Source organism: Geotrypetes seraphini, chromosome 1, assembly GCF_902459505.1.
Source record: "Geotrypetes seraphini chromosome 1, aGeoSer1.1, whole genome shotgun sequence".
NCBI classification, from domain to species: domain Eukaryota; kingdom Metazoa; phylum Chordata; class Amphibia; order Gymnophiona; family Dermophiidae; genus Geotrypetes; species Geotrypetes seraphini.
The window spans coordinates 480,096,902-480,123,882 of NC_047084.1; the positions used below are offsets into that span (position 1 = coordinate 480,096,902).

The 26,981-nt window shown below is 42.3% G+C and overlaps 1 protein-coding gene across 6 annotated transcripts in view; it reads right to left on the reverse strand.

The window, feature by feature from the left end:
• Window positions 1–26,981, reverse strand: part of GLIS3 (GLIS family zinc finger 3) — a 658,803-nt gene that overhangs the window by 618,894 nt on the left and 12,928 nt on the right. For all 6 annotated transcript variants that reach the window (XM_033925462.1, XM_033925454.1, XM_033925471.1 and 3 more), the window contains exon 2: window positions 11,168–11,642. In XM_033925462.1, coding sequence (XP_033781353.1) covers window positions 11,168–11,537 — 370 coding nt within the window. In that variant the 5' untranslated portion in view covers window positions 11,538–11,642. The remainder of the gene's footprint in view (window positions 1–11,167; window positions 11,643–26,981) is intronic.

The following is a 26,981-nucleotide window of genomic DNA, read 5'->3' on the forward strand; positions in this document are numbered from 1 at the left end:
AAACCTCCTGGTTAAAAACCACGGGCTCACAGTGCAGGGAAGGGCAGGAGAGTTGGTGCAGCATGAGAGATTCGGGGCGAGAGCAGGGTGGTGAGTCGGAGCGGCAGGCAGGAGAGTTTCAGGACAGAGCACAAAACCGGGGCAGGCAGGAGACAGCAGGAGATAGGGGCAGGCAGGAGACTGGGGCTGAGACAGGGCAACAGATTGGGGCAGAGAAGCAGGACAGAGAGCAGAGTGGCAGAAGGCCGGGCAGTCGGAAAGGACCTCAGTGACTGGTCCTCAGCAGTCGCTTATTTTGGATCGGCCAGCCCAAGTCGGTCTTGCTTTTTTTTATTTTAGTGAATCGCTTCCTGTCTGCATTTGAATGCCGTTCCGCCTCATTTGCATGTGCGGATCGGAGGATGATCGGGACAGAGGTTGGTGAATCGGGTCAGAGGGCAATCAGGTCGCAAAGGGCTCGCAAACCCGATCAGTACACGGTCGGTTTGCTTAGTGAATCTAGCCCCAAGTTAGGTGCCTTAAGTGCAATTTACGTCAATTATACGGTTATTATTTTTAAATTATCAGTACTAATTAAGCCTTTCAAATAATTAATGCTGGCTTTTACAAAGCTGCGGTCGAGTTCTCAGTCATAGGCCGGGGAGGTAAATGCTCCAATGCTCACAAGTTAGATGCCTAGATCAGCTAGGTGCACTGATCTGGTCACTTAACTTTAGGCATCATTTATACTAAAATCAGGGCCAACATGCCTACTCTCCACCACAAGTGCTAAAAAATAAAATCTATTTTTTAGCATGTGGATAGCATGCGCTGATGCCAAATCACCACAGGAGGAGGCATAGCCTAATGTTTAGTGCAGCAGGCTTTGATACTGATGAACTGGATTTGATTTCCACCTTGTAAGTTTCAAGTTTATTAAAAGTTTGTTGTACACGCAATATCAAATAATTCAATGCGTATGACAATTTAAAATTAGAAGACAAAAATAAAACAATTTATACAAATAAACATACAATGTATGTACACAAGTAATTAGCAATACAAAAGGGAAGGGGGTGAACTACAATCTTTGAAGAAAGTAAGAGTACATTTAGGAAAAAAACATCATCAGGAGGGTGATGAAGAATGTTTTTTAAAAATATGGCTAAGCCTAAAAAAGAGGACAGGGGAGATTGTGACCTATACATAAGGTCTGGTTAAAGGTAGGTATTTGAGCCTGGGATTAATGATAGATGAATTATCCTATCTATGACTCGAATGCTTCTTTGTACAGGTGGCATTTTACTGTGCTTTTAAATTTTTCTAATGAAGTTTCTCCACGTAGATGGATTGGTAAATTGTTCCAAAGCTGGGGTGCTATGACTGAAAAAATTTTAGATCTTCTGGTACCTATTATTTTTAGAGAGCAAATGCTGACTGGCTGGAGAATATGGTATCAAAAAACGATCCAGAAATATTGGTTTGTTGGATTTTGAAGGTTATAGCTGCAAATTTTATAGATTTTTCTGTGCGAAATTGGTAACCAGTGTGCTTTTTGTAGAAGAGTTGTGACATGATCATATTTTTTTGAGTTAGTAATAATTTTTATTGCTGTATTTTGTATGATTTGTAGCCTTCTTATTTCTTTCTGGGTTATGCCATGATACAATGTGTTGCAGTAATCTAGCCTAGAAATGACCAAAGAATGAATGAGAATGTTAAGAGCTTCTGGTTTTAAAACTATGGATAAAGATCTAATAAGACGTAACTTATAGAAACAGTTTTTAATTACTGAACTAATCTGATCATGAAAAGAAAGTTTTTGGTCTAGTAAGGCTCCTAATATTTTCGTCGTTGTTACTTTCTGTAGTGGGAAATTATCTAAGAGTATTTGCAATGAAAATGTAAGATCCTTTTGCCATGGAAAAAACACTATTGAAGATTTGGTTGCGTTCAGGGCCAACATGTTATCTTTAAGCCATTGACTTATTTGTTTTAACTTATTGTAACTTTGCACAACATACTTAACCCTTCATTGCCCTACAAGGGACAGAGAAAATACCTGCATTAACCCCTAACTTCTATTAAAATTGTCTGTGCATGATTTAATCAAATAAGAAACCAATGAGTGCCAATAATTAGGATCATAATAAACAATTATTGGCACTAATTAGCTTTAATTAAGAGTTATCTAGTTTCAAAAAGCAGTTCCTTTATTTTATTCAGTATAGTATCATCAAATATGCACACTCGTTCAAAGTACTACACTCAATATTTAACTTATATGACTCTCAGATCTCAGCAATCTTTCAGCCTGCGTTTTTTGACCCCTAACAGGTTTAGAGACCTCTCCGTGTACTGCAGAAAATTACTGTCCAGCCTGCCTTAAAGGCATAAATTAAAGTATGCTAAATGCAAAAGCTGTGTGCTTATGCCCAGCATGTCCTCAACAATTACCACACTGAAAGGTTCATTGGTGTGCATGAACTTTGACTCAATTAGCAAGGAGATACTAAGTAAACATAGGCTAACAGCAAAAGTGACAGCGCAAGATAAGAGCTAACTGTTCAATGTAGCCCCCCACCCAACAGTTGGCGTGCTGATGTACTAGTGATCACTCAATCAACAAAAGTAGAGATGAAAGAAATGCTTCAACAAACATCAGGCTCAACACAGCCTGTGTTTCGGCATCTTAGTACTTTCCATTGGAGCAGAGAATGATACGGTGATAAAATTCATCACCATTCCTGTCTCCGCGGATAATCACAGATTCTGTAGTGTCTATCCAATTCTATACTAGCATTCTTCAATGCAAGGCATGAGGGTCAGTGGCTGTGCCCATTCATGCTCTGATTCTTCCCTCTCTCCTTAAAGAACGATATGGAGATGGTTTCTCACAGTTATCCGTAGGGATGGGAACGGTGATGAATTTTGTCACCTTGTCATTCTCTACTCAGGAGTCAAACTGTTGATATATTGTGTTTGGAGAATGGCACTTCATAAAATGGTATACAAAAAAGCCCAAACATCGCAATATCAATCCACAGTCACTTAAATAATGAAATAAGTCAAGAGAGTCTTATATCCAAATAAATCAAGCTAACAGGAAATTTTTGTGTTAAAAACTTTACACACCTTATTAAGTCACCTCTAAATTTCAACCTCTTATGAGTCACTTAATCCTTCTTTTCCCCAGGTATGTTAGATAGATTGTGAGGGAAAAATGCTTGAGTACCTGGATGTAAACTACTTAGACAACCTCCATTGATAGGTGGTATGTAAATAGCGTATAATAATTTTAAAAAAATTAAATTAGCATATCAATTTACTTCTCTTATCTCTAGATACCCACAATCACACACAAATCTCCAATCTTTATTGATCAGCCAAATAAATATAATTCAAACTCACAAAATTCTCCATAAAGGGGGGGAGGGGAGTTCTTAACTGCATCAAACATAATTTATGCTCAGCGTCTCTGCTAAACCGACAGTTCTCTACAAGACATCCACATTTTGAAAACCTATTGGCCTCTTTTTCAAAGCCGCGCTAGCGGCTGCGCTGCGCTAACGGCCCTGAAGCCCATGGAGATTTAAAGGGCTTTGGGGCTGTTGCCATGCGGCAGGCGGCAGCCGCCAGCGTGGCTTTGTAAAAGAGGCCGTATGTCACTGACTAACAACTATGACTTCCAAAATTAAAATTAATAAAAAATGATGTTTACCACTTAATATAAGAGATGGAATACCTTAAAAAGCAATATGCAAAGTTTAAAACTCTGAGTTTATTTAATGTTAATAACAAATGAACCAACTTTATTAGATGTCAAAAGTGAAGCATCCAACACATACTAGCATACTGCCCTTTTAAGAAAACATTTTGAGCCTCTTCTATCAAACTGTGCTAGCAGTTTTTAGCATAGAGAGCCACGCTGAATGACCCACGCTGCTCCCGACACTTATAGGAACTCTATGAGCATCGAGAGCAGGACGGGCCATTCAGCGCAGCTCACTGCGCTACAAACTGCTAGTGCAGTTTGATAGAAGAGGCCCTTAATTGACTTGAAAACAATCACTCCATCATAATCAAAAGTACTTAACTACACAAAAAAATAGGTTGGGAGGGATAAATTATGTCTATATCAATATCTGTCATACAAGGATGGTTTGAAAAGTTTGGTAAAAAGGCAAGTTAAAAAACATAATCTCTATCGAGGGCTTTACACTTAGGGCCATATTCTATAAATGGCATCCCAATTGTAGACGGTGGGATGTCTAACCAGCCAATCGGGACACACGTTTAAAAAAAAAAAAAAAACCCCCGAGGCAGGCTGCCTACACTATAGGCATCTGTCACGGGTGCAGGGAGGTGCATAGGGCCACTTAAAACTGGGCGTGGGCATGGTTTCACCCAGAAGTGGCCTTAGCTGAGCTCAAGCGGCCCCAGGCATCTCCCTAGGGTTGCGATAGGCACCTGAAATGTAGACCAGCAAAATGCTAGCCTACATTTCAAATCTCCCTGCCGCGATAAGCTGAAAAGCCGCGGTTGTGGAAGGGAATCCCTACCGCAAGTCAGCCAGCAGGAAGGATGCACACGCCCTCCTGTTGCAAACCCCTAAACAATCCCCGGCAGGAGGGATGCTCACTTCCTCCTGTCAGTACCCACTTCCAACATCCCCAGCAGGAGGGATGCCCACTCCCTCCTAGAGGCACTCCCCCAATGCCCACCTGGCCCCTCCAGACCTTTAATAGGAACGCCGGCCAGAAGGATGGAAGTGGCCTTAGGGATCTGGCCAATCGGAGTCATAGGCCATTCCTAGTGCATCTTCAGAATAGCGGGCCTTGCCCTTCACGATGCATCCTGGGATGCACTGGGAAGAAGGCCTAAGACTCCAGTTGGTCCAGGAAGCTGAGGCCCCTGCTATGGGAGGGGCCTTAGGCACCTGGGCCAATCAGGGACTTAGACCTCTCCCCAGTACATCCCAGGATGCACCATGAAGGGCAAGGCCCGCTATTCTGAAGAGGCATGCCTGCCAGCCGGAGTGAGTATGCATCCCTCTGGCTGGCCTTCCTGTTAAAGGTAAGGTGGGGCTGGGTGGTCTTTGTGGGGTGGGTGTTTGGAGGGGTACTGGCTAGAGGGAGTGGGCATCCCTCCTGCTGGGGATATTGAGGAGGACTGACAGCAGGAGGGACTGGGCATCCCTCCTGCCAGGGATGTTGGGTGGGTGCCAGCAGGAGGGAGTGGGTATCCCTCCTGCCAGGGATGATGGGGGGGTACTGGCAGGAGGGTTTGGGCATCCCTCCTACCGCAGACAGTGTGGGGTGAGTTCCATGCTGCTGCCGCTCAGCTGATCGCAGCAGGGAGATTCCTTTGCCACAATCAGCTCAGCAGCAACGTGATTCTCTAAACAGCATCTGTGACATGGACACTGGTTAGAGAATTGGGGTGGTTAGGCGAAGTTAGGTGTCTGTCCATTAGGATAGATGCGATTCCATATAGCATGCCAGCTTAGGCGGCTGCTGAGACCGGGCGTCCTATACAGAATCAGGCCCTTAGTCCAGCGAGTTTCCAGTTTTTATGAAAGCTATTTTCCTTCGATACAGAAAAAAATGGAAACTCACTGTGCTAAGTGTATAGCCCTCGATGGAGTTTTATGTTGTTTAACTTGCTTTTATACCAAACTATTCAAACCACCCTCATACAATGTTGTTTAAAATTTACTTTCTTAAAGGGCAATAGAAAACTTCAAGACAACATGTCCTCTGTAGAAACCATAAAAGAGATGTGACATCCTTAAAGGATCAGTGACGTCCAAGAGGGAAGAAAGTAAAGTAAGATCAGTTGAATGTGAGAAATGTGAGAAGAAAGATAATAAAGAAAAAGGAAAAATTGATTATATAATCAGCCCAGAATAATGCATACATGATAGTGACACTCATACAACAAAGACAATTGTCACAATAACCATGCCCCAAATTTGCAAAACTGAATGCACCTTTTTATTATTATTATCATATTCTTGATATACTGCCTTTCTAGGTTACAATCAAATGATTTTTCATATTATATGCAGAAATCTGACGTTTTTGTTTCTTTATTAATTTTTTGTGTATGCATATTTATTGATGTAACTGGAGGAGCATTAGGTTTGTATCAGTCCCAAAAATGCTTTTGGACTCTGTCATCTGAGAGACATGGTTGATGAGACTCTGCAAGATTCCATAAAGGATGATCATTTATCAAACAAATCTTTGCATTACGTAATAGGGTACATAGAATAAACCGCCTGAGACAATCGCACACAGGATGTCAGCGCACTGGACTGAAACACTATTTTAAAGAGGTCCAAGGGGGTGCGTAGGAGGGGAACTACCTCACTTTACTTAGAACTGTTGGTGCTTCCATTGCGGGGGGTGTTGTGGGGAAACTCCCCATTATAGAGGAAACAGCCTTTTCCCCTCTTTTTTAGGGAAAAATTACAGTTTCCTCTGTAATGGGGGGTCCCCCCACCCCCCCAACGGGAGCACCAACAATTCTAAGTAAAGTGGGGGGTTTCCCCACACACACACATCCTCAGAGCGCTTTATAATAGTGTTTCAATCCAGCGCGCTGACGTCCTGCATGTGATTGTCTGCCTGGCACTGTCCGCGCACGATTGTCTTCACGCGGTTTTGACTCATCACCGCATAATGTCACTAAACAAAGCATAGAATTTAGAACACTGGTGTCCTTTTACTAAAGTGCACTAGCTATTTTAGTGCGTGCTAAATGCTAACGTGTCCATAGCCGCGTTAGCATTTAGCACGTGATAAAATGGCTAGCGCACTTTATTAAAAGGACCCCACTATTATCAATACATTTTGCAGATTTCAAGAAGGCATTGGACTACATCCATCAAGAATCAGTGTGAAAAATGTTAATGATATATATATTTATTTATTTTAAAATGTATTACTCGCGCCATCCTCTAGTTCTGTGCAAGTTACAGAATGACATTCATAGTTAAAACACAAACAACAAAATATCAAACATATTGTACAACACTATAAAATAACTTTTTGCTTCACAACCTTCATACTGTCCAAAAACATCAGGAAGAAAAGCTACGTTGCATGACATTGCATGGCGATATATAAATATCTACAAAAATATGTACGCATGATCCCAATGATGCCTTCAACAGAGGATGGAATAACAGATTTCTTTGATGTCATTATGTTAATGCCGCAACGCTATGTCCTCTCACCTTTCCTGTTCCTCCTGATGATAGAATATGTCAGGCATGAAACAATAAACACATTGAACACTGGCAGGAACTGGACAGACTTTTGCATGTGTTGTTACTATTATTATTATACTGTAAACTTTTAGCCCATACCTTCCAATGCTCAAGGCAGGTTACAAATGTACTTGCACAATATGTAAAACAAGGCTAATGATACAGCCTTATTGAGGGAATCAAGAAATCGTTTATAAACCTTAACAACTAGATTAGAAAAGACTGCTGGAAAGGTAGGGTTGATAATAAATAATGAAGAAAAGATATGATTATGCAAATTGGAACTAATAACCACAAACAAATAATTCTTGGGCAAAAACCAGTTAAGGATATAGAATGGCTCTGCTATCTCAGTAATATATTGTCAAACAATGGTGACATCAGGGCAAGTATGAATTGTAGACTTGGAATTGTGGCAGCCGCATTTCATCAATTATACTACTACTACTATTTATCATTTCTAGAGCACTGACAGGCGTACGCAGCGCTATACATTTAACATGTAATAGATGGTCCCTTCTCAGAAGAGCTTAAATCTAATTTGGACATAGGTGTTGGGGAGTTTCTTGCAGAGAGAATGATCAGATGGACATAACTAGCTTACGGTGAGTGGGAGTTAGGAATCGAAAGCAGCCTCAAAATAGTGGACTTTTAGCTTTATATTTGAATACTGCTGGAGAGTAGTGCTGCCTGATTCACCGATTTACTTCGGTGAATCGATTCGTTGTCTGAGAAAATCGGACTCACCAATTCAGCGACCAACACCTCCCGCCTCAACCCCCCCCACCCTGACAACAAAGGTAGGGGAAATTATTTTATTTTCAATTTAGTGATTGAATTGTGCCAACTGTGGGAATTTACATCTGCTGTCTATATTTTGCACTGTTAAGGAAGAAATGCATTTGATTCTATTTCTCTGGGGTTATATTGCATGCAGAGTCTTGAATCTTAGGATTTCGTTTATATATATTTGTACTTTTAGTTTGTGATCCCGTATTCGCATAGGGGTAGGTGTTCTGGTAGGAATGAATGTTGAGAATGTTGAAAAGCATATGTACAGTGCTACGTGTTAGCAAAGGAGGGTGATAGTAGGGTATAGATATGCATAATTTTAGCTGATGTCATCATCTTAGTCTATATGATGAAAGCATCTCTAAAAAGAAAGGTTTTTAAGTCAGATTTGAATTTAGTGGCATTTGTGTAGTTTAATTTTGTGGTTAACCATTATGTATCATTAATAAGATTATTTTGTGTGTATATATGAAAAATGAATGGAAAAAATGATATTATAATTAGTACTATTATGGGGCGGGGTCTGGGGTAGAGTTTGGGCGGGGTCTTTGGCAGAGCTTTTGAGCCCCTCCCCCCAATAAAAATGCGTTCCACTGCCTATGTCTGTTAATGTCAATAATGTTAAATGCACTATGGTTTTTCACGTTAGAATACGTGGAGGGGCATTTTTAATATAATATCTAAATCTGATTTTGGATGTTTTGGGGAAATGTTCAAAAATCCAGTGGAGAAAAACATCTACCTTTTTGTTTCAAAAATGGCCATTCCCTAGATGTGTTTGTTCTCAGTGTGTAAACCATTTTTTAAAAATGCACAAATGAAGAATGCGCAAAAAACAGCCATTGGGATACATATGAGGGGTTAGTATTCTTAGCAGACAAACAACACAGACATCAAGGCAGAGCAGTAGAGCACCCTAGGCGCAATGCAGTGAACTTCACAAAAAAGGTCCCAGGCATCATACCATACCCTCATATAATGTATGATGAGCCCCCCAAACTCACCCAAAACCTACTGTACCCAACTATATATTGCCCCAGTAGCCCTTATGCCTGCAGGTGTCTGCGATATGTCATTAGAGTAGGTTTTGTGTGGGTTTTGGAGGGCTCACACTTTCTACTCCAGAGATCTAGATCCAGTGTGCCCAATAACTCAGTCATATTCTCATTGGCATAAACAAACTCCACAGTTGAAATGCAAAAGAGTGGGAGAAGATATAATCTCTCTGCAGAGATCACAGGCTGCAGATAGAAATCCTTCCTGGATAGAACCTTCATGTTCCAAGCAAATAGACAGCAAATTTGGCAGAGAAACTGCATAAATGAACCCAAACTGACTTACGATGCATTCTGAAAATCAATTAAAACCGCCCTATTCGACAAATTCATTGACTAAAACAGTCCACCCTCTCTCACTATGATATTCCCCTCTGTAAACGCTATTTCAATCTCTCAGGAAGCTCCAATTTTCATGTATTCTTTACCCATGGAACTCCAATTTAGTATGTAACTTTTCTATTTTAGGCTTCTTGTTATTCGCTGACTGTCCAGCCTTCTTTCAATGTGAACCGCCTAGAAGTCGCTTGACTATGGCGTTATAGAAAAATAAAGTTATTATTATTATTACTAGTCTTATAGCCCGTTACATTAATGGGTTCTAGAATATATGTGTGTGTGTCTGTCTTTAATTCTTTCTCTCTCTCTGTCTCTCCTTTGCGCTTTGTCTTTCTTTTTCCTTGGCTGTCCACCACCACCCTTTGCCTGCTCCCCCTGTCCATTCTCCCTTCCTTTTACCTACCCTGTCCTGCAGTAGGCCTCCCTTCCTTTCCCCCCCTGCTCTGGAGCACTGGGACACTGAATGGTACATCGAGTAGAAATTCTTCCTCTCCCTAGCCCACAGTCGTCAGTTTGGGACTTTTCCTCTGAAATATCCTGCCCACATGACAACAGAAAGTTGTGACAAAGTGAAGGTCCCCATGGCAAGCTAGAAGCAGCCTGATTTAATTGTCGCTTGTGAATATAGCAAGTTTGGAAGGCTGCGTGGGGTGGGGTGAAGGGAGGGCGGGCAGAGTGAAGAAGCAAGACTTGCCCGAGTTGAGCTGCAGCCCCCTCCGCTGCCTCTCACCGAGCCTGCATGACCAGATTCGGCGTGCGCAGTGGGGGAGGGAGGGGGGCTCCAGCCCTGCAAACGCTGAAAAAGTTCAAGATCCCTGTCGGTGGTGGAAATGCTAGCGGCGGAGGCTGCAAAGCGTGCACACAACAGCGGTATCGGCAGCGGCAGTAGCAGGAAACTGATGACCTCAAACTCGCACAGGGAGGAAGGAAGGAGGAGGAGGAAAGAGTCTGGGCAGCTTTTCCGATTGGGGAGAGCTCTTCTTTGCCGGCTCCGGAAAAAAGGCGAGTCGCGAGTGTGGGGCCGTTACTGCAGCAGCGCGAGGTGGAGAGCAGGAAGGCTGTGGTGATGCACTCTCGCCTAGTGCTGGAGGAACGGAGATCGGCGGCTTGCTGCGGTCCCGGCTTGTGGAGGCGATCGGCGGCTGGTGACGTATAAGCGCGCATGCGCACTCCTGCGACCACAGACCTACTGATCACGGAAGCACGCAAATAGGAGTGCGCATGCGCGGCTAGCCTTTTATTATATAGGAGGATTATTATTATTATCTCTTTGCCATAACATCTGAAGTTGTCATACAAGCTAGTATACTGTTTCATTCACATCTTTGGAGGGTGAGAGGGGGTCAGTGACCACTAGGAGAGTGTGGTGGCGGTCATGGTTACATCCCTCCAGTAGTCATCTGGTCAGTTTTGTCACCTTTATGGCACATTCATTATTGAAACAGGTCTATCCTCAAATGTTTAAGTTTTGCCCTGGACATTTTCTGAAATGTTCCATTATTGCAGAAAACGTCCAAATCGTAAGTCTGTCCTAATTCCCACCCAAACCATACTCCCTTGAGCAAACAAACAGCAAAGAAGACCATCTATAAAATGTGTTTTAAAAATAACAATTTGGACGTTCTAGCAAACAAAACGTCCAAATACCACTTTATGCCATTTTTTGGACGTTTCTCTCTTTTGAAAAATGAGCCCCTTAATCTAATAACAGATGAGAAAATCATACCTTTCAAGGTGCTAAGGGGTAAAAGGTTTCCAAACTCTTGCTGTTTTGGCTTTGATTGTGGTGCAGGCAGCCCTGGAAGCTGAGGGAGCTGAAATACAGGCTTCCCGTTTGTAAGGACTTGTCTCCTGGGACTGAGAGCAGGAAGATGGATGCTGCTATCATTTTCAATGTTCTGTGGAGCTACCCCTCCTCCCAGGGGCATTTTAAAATGCAGATTTCCAGCAGCTGGGCTTGGACTGTTGCAGCTTGAAGACGGGCAAGGTGTTCCAGCGTGGACTCTGATAGGTGGGATCTGCTGCCCATTGACCATTCCTGGACCCTGAGGAGTCCCCAATGTCCGATTACTCATATTACAGGACCTTCCATTCATTGTACTTCAGCTACAAGGATATAAACTTATTTTCCAAATCCAGAAAGGCTATGTAGACAAAACTAATTGCAGTCCAGATGCTTATCCATAGCACAAGAGTTAAGCCTATGAAAGAGAAATACATGTGTTAGAAAATCTATACCATGATCCATAGCTTAAGCATGTAGAGAGAATGCATTGTTGTAGAATTTAACTTTATGGAGTTCAATGTGGAGGCTCACTATGGTGACAAAGGATTGGAATGGAAGACAAAGTCAAAAGATGATATTTCAGCAGCAGACATGAGAAAGGCACCGACTGTTGGCACTTATTCTAGGAAGAACTGACCTGCATTTTATGAGGCAGTGACAGAATGCATAAAGGGCCTGATTCTATAAATGGCACCTAACTTGTAGGCGCCAGTTGGCGTGGTAATCAATCAACCCCTGGGTGCCCACCTATAGAATCATGCTTAGCAGTGCCTAGGCATGCTTAGGCATCGCTAGGCATCCTTATAAGTAGGCGCTGGTATAATAGGCCAGGGTTTCCAAGGCCTAATTTATTGGCACCTAACACAGATGCCTGGTGACACCTAAGTCAACCATGCCTATTCTTAACTCCTAACCATTCCTACTTTTCAGGTAGGTGCTGGTAGGCACCTCACGGTATTATGTGTGTAACACTAAACACATACATACACCCTTTTACAAAACCGCAAAAGCTGACACGCCGAGTGCTCTGCGCTGCTCCCGATGCTCGTAGAGCTCCTATGAGCCGTGTAGAGCATTCAGCGCACCAGCCTGCGCTAAAAAATGCTTTCGCAGTTTTGTAAAGGGGGAGGGGGGTAATTTAACTAATATTTTAAAATCGTTTTTTACTGGCATTTCGGCTTCATCAGGAGTCTGTTTCAATGATGTACTTACTGAGAACAGCATATAACAGTATTTACTGAACCAACACAGCACTGGGCAAATTTAAAATGCCATGCATGCGCTATTGAAAGGATGTCATAATAAAGTCAAAGCTACTTATTCAAATCAGCAAACAATTTAAAGGGAATTGTTTAAAAGGACTGCACCTTGACTTACTGATAGAACACACTCCATTTTAAAGAGCTATTAAATCCATGTGGCTTCATACTGTTAAGCTGAAAAAAATCCTTGTTGTCTTCTAGATCTATGACCTCCACGGGAATACTGCAGTTCTTTATCGATGCAAAACGTCTAAGATCTTCAAACGAATGATGTAATTCTATGCAATGCTCTACAAGTGCTCTGTTTAATTTAGATCTTTTAAAATTAGATTTATGTTCAGACATTCTTATTCTAAATGGTCTAGTGCAGTAGTTCCCAACCCTGGCCTGGGTGACCCCCCAGCCAGTCGGGTTTTCAAGATATCCCTAATGAATATGCATGAGAGAGATTTGCATATCTGGCAAATCTCTCTCATGCATATTCATTAGGGATATCTTGAAAACCCGACTCGCAGGGGGTCCCCCAGGACAGGGTTGGGAACCACTGCTGGATATTCCTATATAAAATGACATACATGGACACTTAAGGGCCCTTTTATTTTGGTGCATTAACTGATTTAGCGCATGCTAAATGCTAAGGCGTCCATAGAATATAATGGATGCCTTAGCATTTAGTACGCCTTAATAAAAGGACCCCTTAATGATGCGATTAGATTTATAAATCAAAAAAATGTTTGATCTTATCTGATTTATCATCTACTGGATTAATGAATTCCTTTATTTGTAGAGATGAGTCACATATACTACAGGACATGCACTCAGTGGCGTACTTAGGGTATGTGGCACCCAGGGCCCATCATTTTTTGACACCCCCCCCCATCTATATGAAAAATATGATTTTTAGTACCAATCTACATATCGCACCACAAGAGTGTACCTAGGAAAAGGCTGCATCTTAAACACTGCAGTGAGCACTAGAACACCAACACATACATTGTAAAACTAAACAAGCCAGATCCCGCACAGTCAATTGGTCCTGTAGTCAATGCCAACTGAAAACTATGTCTTTTTCATACACACAGAACAGAGATACACCCTCGCCCAAAATGGAATAATCACAAACTAAAAATAGAAATATGTAGACAAAAGTTAAACTGATCCGCCAAGAAACCAGACCCTGGATACAATGCAACACCACAAAAAACAGTAACACATGTCCTCTAATACAGTGCAAAATATAAAGACAGTAGATGTAAATTTGAAAAAACTGATACATAACAATCACCACTTTATAAATTAACAAATAAAAATAAAACAAATAATGAGATATAAAAAAATACAATTTTATTGGACTAATCCCCGTAAGCTCGGTCCCCATCCCCGCAAACCACCTGATTCCATCCACACAAGCCTTGAATTGTTTATATTAAAGTATAAAAAGAAACAATATTCTGTACAATTGTCAATTTATAAATCAGTGTCTTCTCCCCACTCTCTTCCCCATTTCCCTTCAGCATCCTCAGCCCACTCTCTCTCCACTTTCCTTCAGCGCACGCACATAAAAACAAGCAAGTAATTTTATATCATTTTCATTCTATTCATTCATAGAAATTAAAGTCTAGATAATGCCAGTCACATAACAAAACATGATTTTACAAAAATAATTCCCTGCAGTCAAGCCTGCAAGGATTATTAGATGTCTTTCAGCAGTTCCCCTCCCTCCCTCCCCCTTACCTTTGTGGCCAAGTCAAAATGATCTACCAACAATAAAATTTTAAAAACACAAAGCACGCTGTACGCAGAGAAAATGTTAATTATCATTTATATTCCGCGGGTTTTCAAAGAGGTCAAGGCAGATGACTTTATGCAATGTCACCTCAGTAACAACTATACAAAAATAGACAAATATTCCCCCTCCCTTTTTACTAAACTGCGATAGCGGTTTTTAGCGTAGGGAGCTGCGCTGAATGCCCCACGCTGCTCTCGACGCTCATAGGCTCCCTGCGCTAAAAAACTCTATTGCGGTTTAGTAAAAGGGGGCCATAGTGCAAAATATAGACAGCAGTTATAAATTTTCAAAACGGACACATTTTGATCACTAAGTTGAAAATAAAATCATTTTTCCTACTTTTTTGTCTGGTGATTTCATGAGTCTCTGGTCCTTCTTCTGATCCTTCTTCTTTCTCTCTCCCCCTGGCTCCCCTCTTTATTTCTGCCTTTCTTTCTCTCTCCTCCTGGCCCCCCTCTTTCTTTCTGCCTTTCTTTCTCTCCCCCTTGACCCCCCTCTTTATTTCTGCCTTTCTTTCTCTCCCCTTGGTCCCCCTCTTTCTTTCTGCCTTTCTTTCTCTCTCCCCCTGGCCCTCCTCTTTCTTTCTGCCTTTCTTTCTCTCCCCCTTGACCCCCTCTTTATTTCTGCCTTTCTTTCTCTCCCCTTGATCCCCCTCTTTATTTCTGCCTTTCTTTCTCTCCCCTTGGTCCCCCTCTTTCTTTCTGCCTTTCTTTCTCTCTCCCCCTGGCCCCCCCTCTTTATTTTTTCCTTTCTTTCTCTCTCCCCCTAGCCTGCACAAAGCCATCGTGCCGATTTCTCCACTTCCACGATTCTTTCCCTACCCTCACCCCCAAGCCAGCAGCCGATTTCTCCCTGCTCCTTCCCCGATGTCCTGATGTCCTGAACTTCATCGGGCAGCAGCAGCATTCACAATTCACTGATGTTGCCCGCTTCAGGCCTTCCTCTCTGTCGGGTCCTGTCTTCATGAAAACTGGAAGTAGGCAGGACCCGGCAGAGAACAAGGCCTGAAGCCGGCAACAGCAGCGAATTGTAAACGCTGCTGCTGCCCGAAGAAGGTAATGGAGCACCGAGGCAGTCCGCTTCTCCCCCCTCCCAGCCGAACCCCCGCTGACCCTCCTATCTCCCCTCCCCCGTGAACCTTTCCGACCTTCCCAGCGAGAGCAGCAAACCTCCTTCGCGGCTTTCTCCTCCCTCTGCCGCGTTACTGATGACGTCATCAGTGATGCGGCAGAGGGAGGATAAAGCCGACGCTACTGGAGGGAGGTTTGCTGCTTTCGCTGGGAGGGTCAGAAAGGTTCACTTGGGGGGGGGAGAGAGATAGGATGGTCAGCGGGGTTTCGGCTGGGAGGGGGGAGAAGCGGTCTGCCTTGGTGCTCCAAGGCCTGGCGCCATTACCTTTTTCGATAATGGCGCCGATGCTGCTTTCGCTGGGAGGGTAGGAGCGCGATAGGGACCGGGCCAGCTGTGCACCCCCCCCTAAGGCGGCACCCGGGATGGACCTCCCCCTCGCCCCCCTTGGTACGCTACTGCCCTGGGGAAACAGCCTGCAACAAGATCGCGCGATGCCAGAGATCTTTGCCTGCTTCGGCTGTTTCCTCCGCCGCGGTCCCGCCCCTCCTCTGACATCAGAGGAGGGGCAGGACCGTGGCGGAGGAAACAGTCGAAGCAGGCAAAGATCTCTGGCATCGCGATCTTGCTGCAGGCTGTTTCCAGACGCGACACCCGGCGCAGGGGGGGGGGTAACTGGACCGGACCGGGAGCACCCCCTCAGGGCTTGGTACCCGGGGCGGACCGCCCCCCCCGCCCCGCCCCCCGCCCCCTTGGTACGCCACTGCATGCACTTGAAAAATCGTAATGGTAACATCTTATGCTGTTTAGTAGATTCTACTGCAGTCATTGGGCTAGATTCACTAACCTCCGATTCCGTGTCCAATCTGTTCCCGACTGCATGCAGGCCGACAAATTCACAAAAGGCCTGCAAATGGGGTTGATCGTTGACACGCCCCCCACCCACTGCACGGATCGCTAGAGAGCGATCTTTGAGCATGTGCAGACCCTGACATTAGTGACAGGAGAAGCAGCCTCCTGTCACTGCTGTCAGGACTTCTGCCAGCTTTTTTTATAATGGGCCACAAAACATCAGGCCTATAAAAAAATGAAAAAAAAGCCCCCCCTTCAAAGCGCCCCCGACACCCCAGCCGCTCCACCCAACGCTTCCTGCGTGAATTTGACAGGAGGGATGCCAATTCCCTCCTGCCACCAAATGAATGCAACCGGCCTGGCCCAGCCCGCCCCCCCAACTGGCCCACCGCACCACCCACCAACCGTCTCACTGCACCACCCCCAGACCGGCCCGACCCGACCAGACAACTCCCCTGTACCTAAAAGTTGGGAGCAGGAGGAGTGCTCAGTCCCTCCTGCTTCTTAGGCCTTCAGCACTATCTTCGGGAGCAGGAGAAATCACAAAGTCCTCCTGCTCCTTCTCCTCCTCCATGATGCACCGCAAACGTGGGCCTTAGTCCCCACCCCAGTGCATCATGTGATGCACAGGAGGAGACTAAAGCCCTGATTGGTTCAGACGCCTCAGGCTCCTCCCTGGGGAGGGGCCTGGGGGGCCTGAGCCAATCAGGGACTTCCTTAGGCTTTAGGAAGCTTTAACTGCCTGAGCCAATCAGGGCCTTAGGCTCCTCCCCATGCATCACATGCATCATATGATGCTCCTCCCCATGCCCACATTATTGGTGCATCATGGAGGAGGGGCAGGAGCAAGAGGACTTTGTTGTTGATAAGTTGGTTTAATTAAAAGTATCACAGCTTGCCCAGACTCCATGTTTCGTTGGAATCAATAGAGCTTTTAAAACTCTGTGCAACAGAAAAGCTAAGTGGCCATCTCTGGGAAAACATAACTAAAGTCAGCAGAAACAAAAAATGAAGTTTTAATGAATTCTATTAGAACAATTTGCAATAACAACAGTTATATCAAGAGAATACTTCATGAAGTTCAGCTCAAAATAGTCTCCTCATTATTGTTTTGTTCAAACTAAGACGGAAGACAGCATTTATTTACTGATGAAGTATCATGAAATAAAAAAAAAAATACAGTGTAACCTTTTATGTGAAAAAAATAAAATAAAAGGGTTGATATTCAGCCATGGGCTTAGGACTGGAAATTCAATGCCAGGCCTGCTCTGGGCTCCAGAACTGAATTTCCAGGTTTCCAGAGCTGGCTAAACCATAGCTAGTTAAGTATAATATTCAGCACTTAGGCTCTCTTTTGCTAAGCTATGGAAGAGGCTTCTACGGTGGCCCAATGCTGCTCCATCGTTCATAGAATTCCAATGAGCATCAGAGTCATAGGAATTCCGGGCCACAGTAGAAACCTCTACTGAAGCTTAGTAAAAGGAGGGGGGAGGGGTTAATTGACTATGGGGCACCAGATAAAAAAAGGACTGACATGTATGTGGTCCTATCTATGCAGTTTCATTAGCTGGTTAAGTGCTGAGTATCAGTACTTAATAGGCCAAATGTTGATTCCGCCTCTGAAACTCTCCCAAAATAGCAGGTTTTGCTTTAAACACTAACCAGTCAATTTAAATGCACTAACTAGTTAAGTGCTGCTGTAAATGACTGGTTAGCTGTGGATAGGCAATTTAAGCAGCCAGGAGTCATTTCTAGCTGGTTAAGAAGGGCATTTTCAATATGATGTCCAAATACAGTCACAAACATGGCCTTTTTCGAAACAGAATATCTTTTTATTTCAAAAATGGCCATTTCTCAGATGTGTTTGTCCTCAGTATGTTTATCTTTTTGAACCATTTTTGAAAAAAAACAAAACAACACATCCAAAAGAAAAATGCATAAAACAAGCCATCGGGATGTAGGAGGGCCCAGCATGTGAAACAGACTGGCAACACAGACATCCCAGCAGAGCAGTGGCGTTCCCTAGGGGGCACTGCAGTGAACTTTACATAAAAAGGCCCAGGTACACATCTCACCATAACCCCTTATTGGGAATGGTATGCCCTTCAAAACCAGCCCAACCCCTATTGTAACCAATTGTATACCACCCCAATAGCTCTTATGCCTATATACCAGCCCAATAACCCTTATGCCTGCAGTAGGATTTGGGTGAGTTGTAGAAGGCTCACATAATCCACCTTGTAGTTAGAGTGGGGTATGGACCTGAGTCCCCATCACTATGATTGAGTACACCACCCACTAAGTTACTCCGGGAACCTGCTTGCTGCTCAGAATTGGCCATAGCATCTGAAGCTATCATTCAGGCAGGTATACATTGTTTCATTCACATCTTTGGGGGATGGGAGGGGGGGTCAATGACTACTGGGGGAGTGTGTGGGTGTGGTCCTGCCTTCATTCCTCCACTGATGATCTGGTTAGTTTGGGCAACCTTTTTGGTACTTATTCATTATTAAAACAGGTCTAGTCCCAAACGTCCAAACTGTGCCCTGGATGTTTTCTAAAATGTTCAATTATTGCAGAAAAATGTCTAAAACATAAGCCTGCCCTAGCCCCACCCAAATCACATCCCTTTGAGATTTAGACACACTACAGACAACCACCTTAGAAATCCACCTAGAACATGGGTTTTGAAAATAGCAAATTGGAAGGAATGGCTGAGAAAAATGTCCAGCTGCCCCTTTAGGTCACATTTTGGATGCTTTTTGTTTTTTTTGAAAATGAGCCCCTAAATCACTTTCAATATTGACCCCCCAATAAGCTCCATTTTAACGTCATTTTCCAAAGCCTCGGCTGCAAAGTCATTTCTTCATGAAGCTCTTTTCACTACAAATATAACTTATATCTTCCAAAATAAAGTGATGTGAGAGGAAAAAGTAGTAAATCAAATCAGTTTGACTTTGACGCCAATTGAGGCAAAAGTGCAAAGGCAGTCAGCATGAAATTTCAAACTGTACAAATGTCACTGACTGCCATCTATTAATTATATCAAGAGAATACTTCATGAAGTTCAGCTCAAAAGAGTCTCCTCATTATTGTTTTGTTCAAACTACGACGGAAGACAGCATTTATTAACTGATGAAGTATCATGAAATAAAAAAAAATATATAGTGTAACCTTAAAGAATAAAAGTGTCCCTCTGTTCACGATACAAGTCATTGGGCCAGATAAACCAAGTTATAAGAACAGAATAATTATACCGGGTCAGACCAATGGTCCATCTAGCCCAGTATCCTGTTCCCAACAGTGGCTAATCCAGGTCGCAAATACCTGGCAGAAAGCCAAATAGTAGCAACATTTCATGCTACCAATCCTAGGGCAAGGAGGGGCTTCTTCTATATCTGTCTCTATGAACTTTTTCTCCAGGAACTTGTCCAAACCTTTGTGAAACTAACCGCTGTTATCACATCCTCCGGTAACAAATTCCAGAGCTTAACTATTCGTTGAGTGAAAAAATATATCCTCCTATATGTTTTAAAGGAATTTCCATGTAACTTAACTTAACTGAGTGTCCCCTAGTCTTTGTAATTTTGAAAAAGTATAAAATTGATTTTCGTTTACCCATTCTACATCACTCAAGATTTTATACACCTCAGTCATATCTCCCCTCAGTCATTTTAGCCTTTCCTCATTTGAGTTCATCTCCCTTATCATTTTTGTTCGCTCTTCTTTAAATCTTTTCTAACTCCACTATATCTTTTTTGAGATACGGTGACCAAAATTGAACCCAATACTGAAGGTGAGGACGCACCATGGACGCCATATATTGCCACAGACACAAAACAAACATTTTAGCATATTTTACAAGGCCTATTCTGAAACAAGACCTACCTTGCTAGCATTGTCTTTTGAATTTCGATTTGTTAATTTTAAAACAATAAAAAATGTTGAAATAAAAGAAAATAGGCCTACAGCGTGCACTGACCATACTGCATAACTTGTTCTACATTACATAGGGGTCCTTTGACTAAGGCGCACTACCCGATTTAGCACGCACTAAAGATTAGCGTATGCTAAATGCTAAGGTGCCCATTAGAACATAAGAACATAAGCATCACCTCTGCCGAGTCAGACCATAGGTCCATCGTGCCCAGCATTCCACTCCTGTAAGTGATCCTTGAGAAGAGGATATGATTGAGGCTTTCAAAATACTGAAAGGATTCGACCAAATAGAGCAGGATAAAAAACTATTTACAATGTACAATGTGACACAGACAAGAGGACATGGACTAAAACTAAGGGGGGACAAGTTCAGGACAAATATCAGGAAGTTCTGCTTCACGCAACAGGTGGTAGAAACCTGGAATGCTCTCCTGGAATCCACTGTTCTAGGGTTTAAGGGTAAATTAGATGTACATCTCCTTATGAGTGGCTTAAGGTGACATAGGTAAGGGTAAGCTTGATGCACATCTCTTATGAGAAGCTTAGAGTGATATGGAGACTAAAACTATGCCAGGGTACACCTGGCGGGGCCTCCGCGTGTGCGGATCACCGGACTTGATGGACCTAGGGTCTGTTCCGGAAATGGCACTTCTTATGTTCTTATGTTCTAATTATACCCTTCAATCCCCTTTTCCTTCAGGAACTCGTCCAATCCCTTTTTGAAACCCCAAATTGTCCTCTGCTCTACCACCTCCTCCTATGGGCACCTTAGAATTTAGCGCACGCTAATCTTTAGCGTGCGCTAAATCAGGTAGCGTGCCATAGTAAAAGGACCCCATAGTTTGTAATCGTTAGCACCATTAGATAATGTCATGGCCCTTTGCTTGTACCCTTTAGTAGAAATTTGTTCTATCGTAAGTTCCCCATGTATTGTGTGCGTTCTTAAACTTTGTAAATCGCCTTGAACCTATATAGGCATAGTGCGATCCACAAATTACAGATTAGATTAGATGAATGACACTACTCAGTCTGCTGCTTAAAATAGTCAACAACTTTTTATTTATTTATTACAAATTTGGCTACTTCACAGAGTAAACAATGTCAAAGGTCTGAGTGCATTCTTCTTTTTTTTTTTTAATTTTTATTTATCAAATTTATAACCCGCTCATCCAAAGTTCTGGGTGGGTTACATACAACATAGAAAATAACACAATCTTTCACTTTTCTAAGACATATACAAATGTTTTGTAAAATAATCAAGGCTATGTATGGGCATTTTTCTAGTAGCAGGAGGTGTCAGCCAATAGGCCAATCATTGCCTAATAATATCATACACAACATCTGCTGAAAGAATTTACTATTCGATATTTCTTTCTTCTTTTTTTGCCATTTATAATTTGTAAGTGAGAATGGGCTCCTGATCAAAGTATAGACATCATAAAATACATATCATTGAACCTTTCTTTAATGTACAGAATAGTTGTTTCTGGAAAAAAAAAAAACAAGGTTCCTTTTAGGTTCAGCTAGGAGGCCATAGTGAAACCTTAAATAAGAATATGAAAAAAAAAATGAATGATGTATTATAAATACCTGGTGCACAGTTGATCACAGGTGGGAAAAGAATATTTTTTCCAACTGGTTAATGATCACCTTGAGTTTCCTGAAACAGGTTCCCAGTGATAGGTTCCAAGGTAAAAATAAAACACTTTTGTTTGTGTAAGTGTAGCTAATCTGTGATTTATGTCTTCATATGTATTCAGATGACCAATAGTAATTATCCACATACTGGGTAACTCCTAAGCCAAGAATGGTTGCAAATTTTAAGCTGTTTAATGCTAAGCCCCAGACACCTATATCACAATCAGCGACAAGGCAAAAAAATGCCATCATAGATTAATGCCAATTTTAAATCAGGCTCATCCTGTTTCTGCCTCCCATCCAAAGGGAAGAAGGAAATGCTTAGAATTAGAGGTTGAAAATATTACTTGTATCTTGATGTGTAAACAGACGGACAAAATACGGAATAGAGTGTAGTCACTAAAGGGGCACTTCTATAAGTGGGCAGCTCCTTATAACCACTTTGATGCTGCACATACAGAGCTTATTATATAACAGCATCTGGGCACCCAGATTCTGTTATACAATACTGGCATAACCCAGCTTGTGCAAAATCACATTTATAATGCCAGCAGTTGCACCCAACATTGACTGGCATAACTGTGAGCATCTAAATGCGGCTAGGTTGATCTTCGCAAAAAAGCAAATTCGATCATGTTTCCCCACTTCAGTCAAAACTTCACTGGCTTCCGGTGATTTCTAGGATTCACTTTAAATGTACCTGCCTAATTTTCAAGATCCTACATGGCATTCTTCCTCCCCTAATCCCACTATCCTGGAATTCTTCAAGACCTGACACTACCAGATCCGCCCATATATTCAAACTATCTTTCCACTTGTTAAAAGGCATCATATATGCATTAGGGAATTAGGGAAATCCCTTTTCTTCAAATTCACTGAGATTTGGAATAACCTCCCTGCCCCGCTGCTGAACCTAGGCTCATTCCAATTATTCCGAAAGCATCCGAAAACCTGGCTTTTCTCCAAAACGTAAAGCTATCTATTTAAAATGTAAAACTAGCTATCCTCTTCATAACCTCTAATTTCTTATTATATCCTTCCCTCGTTTATTGAATTACCTGTAAACCGTGCCGAGCTCTATCTTTATGGAGATGATGTGGTATACAAACTTAAGGTTTAGTTTAGTTTAGTTCAAATGCTAAGTTCAATTGAGGTACCGCTTGGCACTAGTCTTTAAACAGCGCCTAACTCATGACTGGCATGAACTATGTGCTGTATTACTCAGTGCCTGTGTTTTAGGTGCTATTTGTAGAATTAGAACCGTGCCGAGCTCTACGCTTGTGGAGATGGTGCGGTATACAAACCTAAGGTTTAGTTTAGTTTAGTTTAGAACCGTAACACCAATCTTTTAGGACATGGAGTACTTGAGCACCATTTATGAATTCACTCCTGTGCCACTTACTTGAACCTTTACAGAAGATCGCTTTGTGTTTTGCTAACTCTTAAGGGGTAAATTCGAAATATGTCACCTAATAAATCGGCACCATTCTATAAACTGTGCTTAAAGTTAGGCATGGTTTATAGAATAGCGCTTACACTTGGGAACCGTGGCCATTTACACCAACGAAAATGTGGTGCAAGTTCTTACACTTAAATTTAGGGGTGGGTGCCCTTATTCCATAACTAAAAGTGCATAACTTAAAGGAATGCCCTCGATCCGCACATTTTCTGTACCCCCGTGTTTGGCTTGCACCTAAACTGACATGTGTAACTTGTAGTTTATTCAAACAAGTGTCGATAATTGCTTATTAAAATGCCAATTAGTGGTGCTAACTAGCTTATTCAATTAAATTACACACGCAAATTGGGTACATGTGTAAATTGGGGAGCAAAATTTTCAGCACGCTTTATAGAATTAGGGGGTACATTCAGACCCGCAAAAGTGCCTATATTCTTTTCATTTACACCTGAAAGTGGCACATAAATGCAGATGCCCAGTAATAGAATTGCACTTCACATCTTTACTTGTTTCATAGATATTAAAAATATCCTTCATCCAGTATCTATATGGCATAATTAATCGTATCAGTTTTAACAGCAAAGAAGTGTCAACACCAACACCTACACCTACTGCGAGCATTTGCACATCAAATTAGTTATTGCTCATTATCTGAACTACTTTCTAAAGGATAAACAAACAATAATTAATCATACGGCATTTATTCAGTTCAAACTATACACTTGCAGTATATTTAGATTCACTAGAAAGATAACAAGTGCTTGTAATACCGTAGGAGGCCAAATGTTATTATCAAAAGAAATTGTATTTTCCCTCCAGAGAACCACTTCTGTTTCTCTTGCTCACCTCCGAAATGCTATCTGAAATGCATTTTCCATCATTTCCATTTCTACAAATCATAGGACCCTTTTATTAAGCTATGCTAAAAAGGAGCTCGTGCTATTACTAACACATGGGTTTCCCGCGTGCTGGTGCTGCTTTTAGCAAGGCTGTGAAATAGCTGTGTTTTCCATTTTCTGTTTTAATGGCCATGTGCTAATTTCCCAATTCGAGCATGGCCATTACCATGTGTGCTACTCATCTTCCCACCTAAACCTACTTCTCCCTTTCTCTGACTCTGTGGACTACACTCTCATTCTCCCTGCCTTGTGTGCTCGCAATCTTGGGGTCATCTTTGACTCCTCTCTCTCTCCTTCTCCACCCAGATAAAACAGATTGCTTAAACTTGCCACTTCTTCCTCTATAATATTATCGAAATCTGACTTTTCCTCTCTGAGCACACTTCCAAAACCTTTATCCATGCCCTCATCACCTCACACTTAGATTACAACAATTTGCTACTCTCAGGTCTTCTGCTCTTCCATCTTTCTCCCTTTCAATCCATCCAGAATTTGGCTGCATGACTCATATTCCGTGAGAGCCACTATACTCAAGTTTCAAGTTTAATAATTGTTTTGATTAATCGCTTAATCGTATTTCAAAGCGATGAACAAATTAAAATTACAATTTCTGGGAAATAATACAAAACAGAACAATACATATTAACTTACAATATTAAAAAAATTACGATTACAAACTTAAAAACAGGGGGGAGATGAAATACAAATCATTATAGGAAAGTAGAACAAAAAAGGAAAAATACAAAATGAATAACAAAAAAACAGTGTAATATAGTACAATAAAATATTCTGAGCTGCAGTAAGTTTCGTTAATTATCAAAAGCGTCTTTAAAGAGAAAAGTTTTTAAGTTACTTTTGAATTTCTCAAGATTCTGCTCTTCCCTTAAGCAAATTGGAAGGGCGTTCCTTAACTGAGGTGCCGTAACAGAAAAAATAAATTGTCGTCTTGCATTGATGACCTTAAGGGATGGAATACTCACATTACCCCTCTCCTAAAGTCACTTCATTGGCTTCCCATCTGTTTCCAAATAAAATTCAAACTCCTCTTACTGTCCTACAAATGCATTCACTCAGCTGTCTCCCAGTAGAAGTGGTAGAGACAGAGACTGTGTCTAATTTCAAGAAAGCCTGCGATAGTCACGTGGGATCTTTTAGAGAGAGGAAGAGATAATGGTTACTGCGGATGGGCAGACTGGATGGGCCATTTGGCCTTTATCTGTCATCATGTTTTTATGTTTCTATTTCTCTTCACTTCTCTCCCCATATGCTCCCTCCCCCCCTCCCAAGAGCTCTGCTCAACTGGTAAGCCCATCCTATCTGTGCCCTTCTCCTCCTCTGCTAACTCCAGACTCCATCCTTTCTGTCTTGCTGCAGCGTATGCCTGGAACAAACTGCCTGAATTTAACTCTCTCCTACTTGGGTTCTGCATCCACAACCCTCTATGTTATGTCTGCCGCTCCAAGTTAGATTGTAAGCTCTTCCAAGCAGGGACTGTCTATTTAATGTCAAAATGTATAGCGCTGCGTACGCCCTTCAGCACTATAGAAGTAGTTGGTTTTTTTTTATAATAATCTTTATTCATTTTAAAACACTTTCAATAAGTGGAAACAATATAGATTATACATTTAATACTATAGAAGTGTTAAAAAGTAGTAGTATCAGCCTTTACCACCACCACCTCCTCCTGCTCTAACCTCATGCTAATCAGTTAGGATTCTGTGATGTAGCTGAGCTAATTGATTACACATACGAGGGCCGTTCAAAAAGTATCAGACCTTTATTCATAAAAAATACTCATATTCAGATGCAACAATCTTATACTAATATCTTTCAAAGTAGTCCCTTTGGGCTGCCACACACTTCTTCCAACGGTTCTGCCACTGTCGGAAGCAGCGCTGGAATGCCTCTTTTGAGCTTGCTCGCAACTGGTCCGTCACATTCTGCATGATGTCTTCTTTTGATTGAAATCTGGTCCCTTTCAGGGGCATTTTCAGCTTGGGGAAAAGCCAGAAGTCACACAGAGCCATGTCGGGAGAGTAGGGAGCCTGAGAAATCACAGGTATGTAGTGTTTGGCCAGGAAACTCCATATCAAATGTGAAGAATGGGCAGATGCGTTATCGTGATGGAGCTGCCAATTGTCTGTTGCCCACCGTTTGTGTCTCACAGTGTTACGAAGGCGACGCACTGGAGTCAAATAAGATGGTCAGCATGACTTTGACATTGCTGCAGACCTGCCTTGCTTTTTTGGGCCTTGGGAATGTTGAATGCTTCCATTGTGATGATATCAACTTGGTTTCTGTGTCGTACCCATAAACCCAGGACTCATCGCCAGTGATCACTGTGCTGAGGAAGTTGGGATCACTGTTCACAGTCTCCAGCATGTCCTGTGAGATCTCCAAACAGAGTTGCTTCTGCTCATTCATAAGTAGCTTTGGCATGAACTTTGCAGAAATTCTCCTGAATCCTAAATCCTCAGTCAAAATGGAATGAACGGATCCAACGCTGATGCTTACCTCTTCTGCAAGTTCTCTGACTGTGATTCGACGATCCTGCATCACCAGGGTCCTCACTTGGTCAATAACGATCTCATTTCTGGATGTTGAGGGCCTACCAGAACTTGGTTCACTCTTCACTGATGTGCGGCCATCTCTGAAGCGGTTGTACCACTCCTTTATCCGTGTGGTGCCCATTGCTTTGTCCCCAAAGGCCTGTTGAATCTTGCGGATTGTTTCCACTTGGGAATCATCAAGCTTTACATAAAATTTAATGCAGTAGAATTGTTTAACTTTTTCTGTCATTTTGTTAAAAACGAAAATCTGACAGCGCTCACTTATACTTCCACACTCA